Source organism: Anguilla rostrata, chromosome 13 (genome assembly GCF_018555375.3).
Source record: "Anguilla rostrata isolate EN2019 chromosome 13, ASM1855537v3, whole genome shotgun sequence".
Classification (NCBI taxonomy): Eukaryota; Metazoa; Chordata; class Actinopteri; order Anguilliformes; family Anguillidae; genus Anguilla; species Anguilla rostrata.
The window spans coordinates 18383604-18396411 of record NC_057945.1 but is presented as its reverse complement, the minus strand read 5'-3'; the positions used below and the strand labels follow the sequence as shown (position 1 = coordinate 18396411).

The window sequence follows — 12808 nt, the reverse complement described above, 5'->3', positions numbered from 1 at the left end:
AATGTGCCCACTTAATAAATAACTGAAAAATGATATACAAGTAAAACTGATGAAAATTAATTTGCTGTAATTGATATAATGGACATGTAGAATTGGACTTTCTCTGAAAACACCGGCGGAAGTATATTTTGCAGAGGGGATTTTAATCAGGAACCTGAGAGCCTGTAGAATGATTCATTAAATGCATAAGGACAGGTGCTTGTAAGAACTCTGGGGAAACAACTGAATAGGAACAAATAAAAATGTATGAATTGATATATCCAGGGGCTCTTTGGTAGTCTATGACAAATTATGGGTGCGGGTTTCTAAATTCCAACAGTTTTGGATCATGTCATCGCATGGCATGACGGTTTATGTATGATCCACTTCATGTGACTGATTTCTGTCTAGTGCTCAAGCTGTATTCACTTAAACCAAGCCAGTCCCATTAAAATAGTTTAAGAGCAAAGTCCTGAATTTATTTTTGCAGAAATGACTGCAACCTCACCCCAGATCTTGATCCAGGATTCCTTTACTTTTTTTCACGTCACAAAATATATTTCCAGACATCCTTGATAGACATAAAAAGTAAAACATTTCACATAAAAAAAGATTTTGGCTGAAATGAAAACAAAAGACACCTACTTTCACTTTTTGTAGTGAAATGAAAATAATTGAGCTGGGGCACCATCTCATGAAGTGTTAGAGAGGGTCAAAAGTTTAAATGCGATGGAATTATTTCCATTAGAGGTGACAGCATTGATTTTCCCGCATCGCTGTCAGTGGCTGTAACAATTCCTGCGATGAACAACTGGAAATCAAGTTGCAGCAGACAGGCACATGTGCATGGACATGCAAAAGAAAATAAATTAATTACGAATAAGAATTTTAAATGAAATAGCTCAGCCAACGTAATCAATCAGCGTAATTGTAATCAGCCAAAAACCTCCTCCAAGCCTTGACCTCCGATGGGACTGCTATATAAATATGGAGCAAACATGGCAATCAAGACCCGATTCAGTTCTACTGCTACAATTTCAGGACTCTGGCTTTCCTCACATTATTTTATTAGCTGCTGCACTTAATGTGTACTTAGGTACTTATTGAGTGAATATATGTTTTCAATAAATAGTTTCATCATCTTCGGCATTATGTTTGGTCACAGTGAGGCAGCAAATAAGCAGCCATCAAAAAGTTTTTTTTTTTTTAAATGGAACTTATGTTGTTGCTACTGTTGCCATCATTTATAGAATAGTATAGCAATTAAAAATTAATACATTCATGCATAAATGATACGTAGGAAACATTCAGAATTCAGAAATAATTAATGAAGAATTGATCTAATTCACATGAAGAAGTGAATAATAAAGTTATAAAACTTCATTGTGCTTATAATAGTTAACATTGATAATATTGTCAGACTTATGTGCCGTTAAAAATGCTCATTTTCCACATGAATTTACTTTTAATCTACGCACATGAAACTACTTTGGGCTATTTTTATGAATCTATATTTGTACATGATCGCATCACACATTGTAATTATTTGTTTATTAATGTATTAGTACATTATATGTAATTTATGGAATGTATTTATGCTTGAGTGCTAAGTATCTCGCCGTGATTATCAATGAAGTATATCGGCAAATCAAATTTGTAACTTTCCAGTCATGGTGTGTAAGACTGGATTTGGGGCCTCCTTGGAAATTTTATGATTTTACTACTAAAACTTCATTGTGTTGGTGTTTTTCAATCATGGACACATACATTACCTGTTCTCAATGGTACTTGGTTCTCAATAAATAAATAAAAATAAAAAAATAAATAAAATAAAAATAAAAACAACTACCGAACAGAAACACAATAGGTAGGTTTACAGTGTACAATGTTTTTAATATAAATGATACAATGAACATTTATAGAGCTTGTGTAACTGGTGTCTGTTCCCTCATGACAAAACGAACAATAACAAAGGATTTTTAAAAATGAACAACTATAATACATTTAACACATATATTAACTTTATTTAAATTATTTCACAGATTACGAGACTTGGACAAAAAATGGAGTTCGTCTGCATTGCCCTCTACCAGGCTAGACTATGGCTTGAATCTCTGTTGTGAATGTTTATAACTGCACACATTTTATAGCCTACTGCATTACATATTACCGAATGGCACCAGTTTTTATAAATAGCTACCACAGGACAAAAAACACCCAGTATCATAGTAAACGAAAGACTAGACAGGCCTTTATATTGATGTTTTTCTGTGTAGTGTGTGTGTGTGTGTGATTCGGGATTCCCGCTTTTCAAAAAAAAAAAAAAACAAACAAAAAAAAAAACCCTGCATGCTATGTGTACAGTACGTGCGGCAAAAAGTGGATTACATTTACTGCCGTCGTTATTTTAACAGATCACACCTAACACAGTAAAATGTCCTGTGTTAATTCAACTCTAATAGATAATATTTGGTCCCAGACCAAATCTTTGTTGTCAGAGTTGAATTAACACTGATAGAGTTAAATGAACACGCAGAGGTATTCACATTCACGCATTTCACAGAGATGTTAAATAAAGTGTGCTCCCATCGAACAGTTGTAGGTAAACGTTAACGATTACTAAGCCTGTTCTTTCATGCAAAACATTATCGTGAGAAAAAACACGACCTGGAACTTAACAGTGTTAATTAATAGTTGCTTATTATTATTATTATTATTATTATTATTATTATTATTATTATTATGTGGAAGGGTTCTGCCCTGGTAGCCTACTTTCGTTCAAAAAACATTTAAGGAATTTATGGAATTTATGAATTTATGATTTTTTGTCTGTACACTTAAGAAAAAAATGAAAAAAATAGTACAACTTACTTTTCAGAACGTTGCTTATCCGTGTTTCCTCTTTCACCTGTCAGGTTATGTAGGTAATGCACCCTCAGTTCCGAAAATGCAAAACCTGCATCATCAAAATCTACACTAATACATAACTTTGCTGTCAAATCAAAGACAGTTCAACACCTTACAATCCTCTTCCATCGTACTTTTGAACGCTCTTTAATGTCCAGAAAATATCAATCACGGACGGGCTGAAAAAGCCTTTATTGCTCTGATTGACAGAATGGAAGCTGTAACATGCTTTGCAAGGGTGATATACATTTGGCCGTCACGGAACGGCGCACACATATGAGGCATAACAAACGTACTGCTATGTTACGACCTTATTCTCTTAAAATTCATTAATCTTAGACTAAAAATCTGATATCTGTTTTCGACTGCAAATTAGGATAACTGATTTTGCTCTTGAGCAATTGACCCCTTTGTCTGCGTTCAATTGGTCTCGCCCAAACTTGGTTCGGATTTTTGTTCTCTTTCTATGGTGCGTGGTTCATTCAATTGATGTTGAAGATTTGCGCGTTTCCATCAGCAGACTGTCAATGGCTTTTGGGACGTGTTTTATTTGAATGCATGGACTTTTAAAAAATATTTCGTCCAAAGCAACCTCGCGCAGTAATGGATATCTTATGGATATTATGGATACTACCCACTGTATTAGCTGTAGAAGGTAAGACAAAGTGTCCCCTTATTCAGTTTCTAAAGCATTCTGCCGAGTGTGCGAATGTCTCTTGTTACACCACAGTCGGATGAACGTTAGTTAATTTTTTTCTGGGGCAAGGTGCCACAATACCATTATTGTAAATTGGGCAGAGAATGGGAGTGGTGTGCGTTCCTTGTGTGATATTCATTTATGGGGTAAAAAAAACCAAATGGCACTAACAATTTTAGGGTTACCACTAGGTACGCTGTATTTAGCTATAACGTTTCATGTGGAGTGCACCAAGCATGCCCACCGCCGCACAGGTAGCTACAGTTCACTACTGGGCATAAATGTGTTGATAATGATTAAAAACATAATTAGTAAAAACAGGCTAATATGAAGGGAACATCCAGCTGGATCAAATGTTTTACATCCTCAGAAATGGGCAATCTAATTTAGCACAATGGGATAGCCTGTCCACAGTGCGAAAATAAACAGTCTGGTACACTAGACTTCAGCAACGATGCGGCATTAGCTAGTTGTTTTCACGGATTCTCAAATGTCTGGTCAAGATGTGTTCACAGTTAGAAATATGTGCTCTCTGATGAAGCGAATGTTGCTCCAACCTATGATTAGCATTATTTTATTTATGTTAGATCTGTCTTGATTTTTCACGATGCTGAAGTGCTGTTTCGGGGCACTCTGCTCCTCTCGAATTATGGTGATTCCCAGTCGACGTGTCCAGCAGCACCGTACAATGCAAATGATAGGCTCCCATATTATTTAAACAAACATGAACATAGATATAGATACAACCAAATTGACGTGTAGGCTACACAACCGAGCAATTATTTTATAATAATTATTATTTTTGATTGTAGGATAAAAAAAATATACGGTCACTTTGCTTTTCTGTTTGCGTGCGTTTCATCGCCGATTACAGTAGAAGCGCTGAGCATCACTTGTCCTCGCGACACATTTCTCTCCCTGCTGGAGCCTAGGCCGGTTCAGAAGCGTGTCTGCAAGTTAACATATCAACGACAAATTTGGGGTCTAGACTTTGCTCAACTGCATTACACCCTGGTTTTGTTCGAGTTCATAAACTCACGCATCACCTCATTGGAGCATTTTACTGATTATAAATTAAGTACTTGAAGCTATTATTTTTGATAGTTTATCTGATAACTACCTGCTGATTTGGCGGTGTAGAAAGATTAGTCTGAATGTTAGTCTACGCAGTAACTTTTCTTAAATGATAAATTGACAAATTGTGGCGGAATTACGACATTCATATCGCAAGAAACATGTTCGAAATGTACCACTCAAAACTGAAAAAACGATTTTAATGGTTTATTATGAGAAATAAAAGTCACTAGGAGCATATCGGCCTACCCTGCTGCAAATGCTAGGTGAAAGCCTCACACTGTGCAGTGCAATAATAAGTAGAACCTACACAAGGGGATTGAAGTTAACAAAAACAAAATTAACAAAATATTTTAAAAAGTTGGTGCTTGTATACATATTGAATTATTTAAAGTAAGTAAGTAAATAAATAAATAAATAAATAATATTTACAGTTAGTTTTGCATTTTCAGTAATTGTTGCATTCATGTAGACCTTGAGCAAATCACACTATTAAAACTTCTATGCACATTGTTTTGTATAGGCCTATGCTTTTTCACAATTTTTACATAAGTCCAGTGTTTTTTTTGTTTTCTTTTTTTTTTGGTGTAATCTGAATTGTTACCTTTTATTTTTTTTTGTGAACACCAAACTGTACTTGTACTGTAACTGTAAAAATTCATTGGAATGGAGAAGCACAAAGAGAAAGAATCATTTTTTTTACATTGCTGTTTGTGTATTGTTGATTTTTGATATTTATGGAAACAGATATGCTGCATATGATGAAGTGGTAGAATTTTCCATGGTATCGATTAAAATGATTCACTGATCAAAACAAATGACCTATTTTAGCATATGGGTCTGTTTGATCCGTTCTTATAATTGAGAGTATATTGCTATATAAGGGCATATATTTATTTGGTTTCTTACTGCCTGCAAAAATCTTTGAATCGGGCTGTTTAGTGGAAGCAACTGGTATTTGTAGATCAGAAAGTGTCAGTATGAAGTGGGGATGGTTGCTTTGTGACAGATTGAAATAGGCCTAATAATTTTCCAGTTTGCTCTTTAGGGCCTTGTAGACACACTGAAAAGCCCCGTCTGGGACATTGGTTGAGAGGTGGATTTGGGGGCCAAAATATAGCTCATATAACAACTTTTTTCCTTCAGCCAATTCTTATTCCCAGCCGAATTCTAGAAGATTCAAACTGCCAAATTTTTGGTTGTTCGACATGAAATTGAATTAATTGCACGGCTAGGTTTAGGAAGGCAAAATGTAGCAATGAACCATTTCTGAATGTTAAACATTCTGAATATTCTGAAAATTAATGGTGCTTTGTTCAAGCACTCTAATTTGAACAAGACCAGGTCAAAACCTAGTATATGGCTGGACCGGCCGACCAATAGTGTAACTTCATAACTTGGCCAACCAATGGTGTAACTTCATCACTCAGTCACTCAGTCACAGACATTCGCGTTTGTAGGGCTGTTGTGGTCCAGCCAAAAATGCAGGAAAAAATATTGTTACAAAAATATAGCTACATTTATTAGGCTATTTAATTTTTACGGTTGTCTCTGAAGTACTATTTTAAGGCATAGAATCCATAAGATCCTGGTGAAAAGAACCTGTGTAAATATTGTGTTATATTCTTTGTTCAGGATTAGTTGTAAATAAGATGAGTGGATGCACTCTAGATAGACATCATGATATCTGATTTTGTATTACAAAAAAACTGCCATATATTTTAGAATAGTTAGCAAAAATTTTATTTGATTTTAATATGCTAGGCTATATGTATAATATATGTTATATATTAAATTAACAGAATGAAAAAAAAAGAAATTTAAGGAGAGTGGACAGTGCATGTTCCTTTTGTATTTTTTGCTTGATTCAGACAGGGAAAACGCAGACAGAGTAACAGATTGAGAAAGGAACACAGCTCAAAACCTCAATCTCACACAAGTGATTCATATATGGCTTGAGAGTTTGCCACCTATGGATTGCACTACAAATTAAGGGTTTAGTACACTTGGCAGAAATCTAGTGGATGTGATCAAGCTTCTTGTATTAAAATGTTTCTGATTAGCTATTTCTCTGTTACAATTTTTCTATCGAAGCAAGTCATGTAGGGGTTCCTGTTCTCCCCGTGTAAAAATAGGCTACTTAATAATCGAATTGATGGTCTTGAGAGAAATTTGATAATGTCTGGTTACCCCCCCTCCCCCATGCTAACCTTGACGGTATCACCACCGATGATCGGCAAAATAGATTATTTGTAGCTAGCTACGTATTAAAAAATGAGAGTTCAGTTAAAGGTCAGTGCAGCTGTAACCCACAAAAACACACCAAACCGTGTGGAACCAAATTGCTTTGACGGCACTAACATAGCTAAAAACCATATTGCTGTCTTCTGTGTCTTGAGAACGTACAGTTGCAAATTATGAAATAAATCAAAGGAAATCTAAAAAGGATTATGTTTTTATTTTTTCAGGTAGTTTTTGGTTCCTGAATAGTTCATTGTAATTTTTGAAATGTGTGTCATCAAGCTTTCACTTGATGCACATATCCAGCTGAAAATGAAAAAAGCTGTTTTATTTCACTTTTATGTTTGCTAATTTCCGAATGTCCGATCACTTTGAGCACTTGCATTATGTATTGTATTCCTGAACTACCATCATTAACCTATGACCTACTTTAAAATGATAAATACAGATTAACTACAGCACCTTTCCAGACCCCATATATACAAACTCTACATGGCCAGAAGTGTGTGGATGCTTGACGTCCACGTCTCATCCGAAATTATGGGCATAAATATGTAGTTGGTCCACCCTTTGCTGTTGTAACAACCTCCACTCTTCTGGGAAGGTGTTATAATAGATATTGGAGCATTGCTGCAGAAATTTGCTTCCTTCTAGCCAAAGAGCATTGGTGAGGTCAGGCACTGATTGGGTGATTAAGCCTGGCTTGCAGTTGGCTTTCCAACTGATCCCAAAGGTGTTGGATGAGGTTGAAGTCAGGGCTCTGCGCAGTCTAGTCAAGTTAGGCTAGTCAACTTACACACCGTTCTCGAAAAACCGTTTCTATATGGACCTCGCTGTGTGCCTGGGGGCATTGTGATGCTGAAACAGGAAGGGGCCTTCCCCAAATTGTTGCGGAAGCACAGAATCATCTAGTTTTTTTTAAAATCATTCCTCGCTCATTTTCTGTCCTCCTAAAAATAGTATGTTGTCAATAAATTACTTTTAGTTTGATTACTTACCCATGTGAATTTTACTCTAGGAGTCCAAAAGGACCAAATGAAACACGATTTTTAACCTGAGTCTTTCTGTAAGTTTTCCTTACAGAACAATTCAAAGCAAATTGTTTGTTACAATACTATTATGAGGTGGTTTACTCATCGATTACGATAATTGAAAAAAAAAAAAAAATAAAAGGCTTTAAGTGGATTGCCATGTGCAGTGCATCTGTCTTTAAACAAGTAGGTTGTATGACAGTGGGGATATCATTAAGTGATTGACCAATATAACCCAATCGGTATCATGTTCGGTACCACTGTTAATTTTACAGGCACATAATTTACAACTAAAATTTGCCCAGTTTGAGGTTCTGTTCTATTGAACAATCAATGGACATGATATGTGACTATGGATTGGGTGAAAATAAAAAGGCTATAGCTTAAATTATGTAGTACAGAGTACTCATTCTCATGTACAGTAAAATGTGCAGTTAAAAATGTGTAGTAAAAATTTGAGCAGGCTTACAGAATACATACAGTGCTCAGCTATGCATTTAGCATTGACTCAGATAAAAAAGAGGTAATGATCTGAAAGAGGGTGCGATAGAATAAAACCCAGTTACAACGCTTGGATCCAGAAAAGATCGTGCTTTAAAAAGGCTGCATATACCCTTTTTACCAGTAGACTGAAAGGTGACACTTACAGTATCAACACACCCTAAATGAAAGCACAATGTAGTCTACTTTTAATGGAAAGCCCTTTGTGTGCTTTTTATTCAATTAAAATGACACATTTAGGACTTTTTTTAGACTAATTTATACGAATGAACTGATCGTTTTTATTTTCGTTGAATATGTTTTTATTTGGCCTATCTTTGAAATGTGATGAATGCTGAATTTAAGCAAGCTAAATAATTCCTGAAACTCATTCCTCTCCGGCCTGGCTGTTGAAATACACTTTTGCTGGCAATCTGCATATTAACGTGGCACTTCTGTTTGCGTTCCGGAGGAGGTAATGACCCGTCCACCAGGCCTGCTTTATGGATCAGGACTCGCTGTGGAATACTGTGTACAGCGAGTGAAAAGCATGGCTCTCGCATGCGTCTCTGCGATTAAACAGGGGGAACTCTCTCTTCTCTCTCTCAGCTCCCTCACCCCAGTCAGTCCCAGCGTTGCAGCTGGCTGCTGAGTCATTAATTAATCGTGAAACTGTTTTAATTGCAGTCCCCGGCACTGTGAAATTCGCTCGGCTCGGTGAACGCGAAGGGTAGAGCGGTGGGAGAGAGGTTCTGTTCTCCTGGCTGCGGTGGGCGGCTTCGTTTATTCGTCGCCCGATTTGTTTACCTGTGTTTCTTAAGCCGGGCCGCGGGAGCGCCTCTGTATGCCAGTAATGGTGAAGACGAAGTCCCCACGGATGGTAGTGTAGTGTAGTACAGTGTAGGGGTTTTGCAACTTGATTGTTGTGATTTTATTCCCATGCGGGTGACTGGAGTACCTTTGAGTGCAAGTGACTAACCTGAATCGCTTGAGTAAACATCCTTCTGTAAATGAGTAATATACAGGGGAAAACGTAAACCTCATATCACCCAGGGTACGTATTCCTTCCAAGTAAATGCAAGTCATTGATGGGCATGACAGAGGTTGGAAGCACTGCATTTTAAAATGTTTGTTTGGAAGGGCTAAAGGGATAAGTACACCAGTTAATGTAGTTTTAACATTTCATTCGCCATTGCATTATTAGAATTACAGATGGATATTTTCATAAATTATGCAGGTTCTTAATTTAATGGACTACATTTGGTCAATCTAAAAAACAGGATACCTGCTTGAATATGTTCAAAATTTAGGATATAATGCCATAGCAGTAAGATTGAGTGCCCCATTTTCACTCTGGCTAATCTTAAGCCAGGACTTTCCCCCCTTTTAAAATAGGTTTTTTTAAAATTAGTTATCAATGATCCAAGTTTTTTTTTAACTTTGTATCTGCCTACTCTACCAGCAGTATGGTCTTCTGAAGCAAATGCTGTGTCTGTTTGTGCCAAATTAAACAAGGAGAATGCCACTACCTGTTTTCTGCCCGACTGATCTGCTTTAAATTGAATTTTGCATTGAATGGGGCACTGAACCTAAAAATAATACATAATATTCTGTGTCCTCTCCATTCATGCGAATATAGTCACTTGCCTTGTAACTCACAGGGACATTACTTAAAAAAATAAAAATAAAAACGTGTTTGGAGCTTCGTACAACGTTGTCTGTGTGCAGAATTGTTGCTGTCAGTACACTCCTAAGAAAGATGTCTCATCATAGACAGGGCAAATTTAAACCTATGTTACAGATACTCTTATCTTATCATTTTGACTCCCAAAATCCAAATAATTTTGAAAGCCTAAAATTACTTGTAAACCGAGATGGGAAAGGAATGATACATTTTGTGCATATACACTATCATGGTTGCCAACCCATTTAAAGTATGGTTGTCTGTACTGTGTAACAATGCAGTCTGCAGTGCAGTAAAGCCATTTCCACATTAGTATGTTTTTGTTTCTAGTACAAAGTATTTAGTATTTCCACGGCTGTTGAAGCGTCTGCATTCGCAGTGACTCAGACTGTATGTAAATAGCCACAGAACATTGATTGTAAGTGCAGCATTGTGTCCATGTGCTTGAATGATACCATTTCCGATTAGAAATTTTTGCCAAGTTGGAGTAGACTTCTTTCAGATGCAGATCAGACAGAGGCGGTTACACATTTGTTTAACAGTTGTAACGTAGCCTTCCTCCTCTAGCAAACAATACGTTTGCGAGCTTCACCTCCGCTCGGCCGCAGAGTTTTCCGTTTTTTTTCCGAGCGGTCGGGGGAAAACGGGAGAGCGCGGGGTTTTCAGAAACGGGATTAAAGCGAAGCGAAAGGGAGAGGCAGGGACGCGGCGGCGGGTTCTCTCAGCCCGCGGAAAGAGCAGATGCAGGGAGCTCTCCCGCACACTAACGACCACGGCGGCGCTCACAAAGAAGCGGCCTCCATTCAGAGCCTAATCCCCAGTGCCCAGGGCCCGCCGCATTGTCACTCGCATGCAAAATTTCAATTAGCGACGGTACCAGTTGTTTCTGCCGAGGCCCGGGTGTCGCGTTTCGGGGACGTCCGCCCCTCCGCCTGGACGGGGTCGCCTGACGCGGGGGGCGCCGGAGCCGGCTCGGCGACGCTCGGGGCAGCGGCGGAGGGACGCCAGCCTCGCCGAGGAAGGCCGGCCCCCTCGGCGTGGCGTGACATCATCGTCTCCGCCGCGCCCGGGAGCGGGGCGTCTTCTGTTACGCCGGCGTATCGGAGCGTTAATTTCCTCTGGGGTTTCGGCGCGGCGATTGCCTGCCGCAAAGCGGGCGGCCCCGTGCCCTCGCCTCCCCCCTTCCTCCCCCCCCCAACTCCCCCACCCCCCCACTCCCCCCTCGCACGCAGACGAGAGACTAGCAGAGAGCACTTCAGATGCAATTCACCGCGCTGCACTGTGCACAGCCATTTAATGACAAAGACAGACCTTGACGCAGAGCAATCACTGTTGTTGTGAGGATAACGCTACTCAAGGATATGAGCTTTTGTAGGAAATTGGATGTCTACTGTACTTCAAACCGCACAATTGCCATAGGAGTAATATTGTGAAAATTATTGATTAACCTAAATTATCGATTAACCCTACCCCTTATTAGTTAATTTGCCCTGTTGCAAATGTGTGTGTATGGGGAGCGTATCCGACAGGGGGCAAACATGCTATGTTTCGGATGTGTCACTCAGAAACGCACACTGTATGCTACTTCAGGACTTTGTGCTCTCAATGTCCCACAATATGGAAATCCATTGTGTTGATGTGTTGCACCAATCCTTAAAATGTGCAAGTTACAAACGATTTTAGCTTGTTTTCAATTAACTTCCATGTGCTAGTGCATATGCAGGCGTTTTTCATTTTTACAGAATATTAAAATACACCCTGTACATGTGGTCTTAGATTTAGGAAAGTGCGCTTTTCACAGATTTTTCATTTGAGCACTTAAAAGCTAGCACAGGTTGGCTGCAGAGAATCTCTTCATTTTAAAACATTTTGAGGCATATTGGATTGATGTTCTACATAGCTGGAACAAATACACATTCAGTTTATACGATTAGTTATCCTTTGCTGGGGTGAAACAGATTCTGGAAAAAAACGGCTGTTAGACTCAGAGGAGCACACAACTGGAGGGTGTGTAGCCTGATAGAGATTCTTTATTCTATTACTGAAAAAGCAGTCGTTCCTCCTGCACATGCTGGTGTACCCTTCACTCACTCATCTCTGAGCTGTGATCTAACTGGATCATGTTGTTTTAGTCTCTTTTTAATCTGTTTTGAAGCATGAAGTTCATCCTCCTTCTCAAGCCATACTCTTGAGTTTGGCAAAATGCTTTAAAAAAAATAAAGTATTGGATATCATTCTAATAAGTCAAATAAATGGGCATTTAAAAAATAGCTAATTATCATTTCAGCTCGAGAATACCCTTATTCATATATGTTCAATGCTTATATTGATCTTTATCAAATTTCCCAATGACAATTAATTTAAAATACTTGTTGACTGATTTTAAGTAAGGGCTGTTTCAATTCTTTAAGTGCATTGAATATTAAGCATAGCCATGCTTTTGTTTTACAGTGTACATGCTCCAGTGTTCAGTATTCATGCTGTATTGGGAGGCTGCACATTAAGATTTAAGAGAAGTTGATTAAAGAATTTCCATTTAAATTGGATTAAGGAATTTCTGTTGGATACATTTTGGCTCCAGCTATTGCTGCTCATGATAGGATAAATGTCATTGTGTATAGGCTAAATGCCAAAATTCTGATTTGGCCCAAGAACTTTTTCCAACCTGACATGTAAGCTATTCAGGTCATTTCCAGAACATAATGGAAACTCAGC

The 12808-nt window shown here is 38.2% G+C and overlaps 1 protein-coding gene across 6 annotated transcripts in view; it reads left to right on the top strand.

Annotated features, from left to right (window-relative positions):
* The first annotated feature begins 3372 nt into the window (after positions 1-3372).
* LOC135237385 (ephrin type-B receptor 2-like) overlaps positions 3373-12808 on the top strand; it is a 134369-nt gene continuing 124933 nt past the window's right edge. For all 6 annotated transcript variants that reach the window (XM_064304508.1, XM_064304507.1, XM_064304506.1 and 3 more), the window contains exon 1: positions 3373-3541. In XM_064304508.1, the coding sequence (XP_064160578.1) occupies positions 3490-3541 (52 nt within the window). In that variant the 5' untranslated portion in view covers positions 3373-3489. The remainder of the gene's footprint in view (positions 3542-12808) is intronic.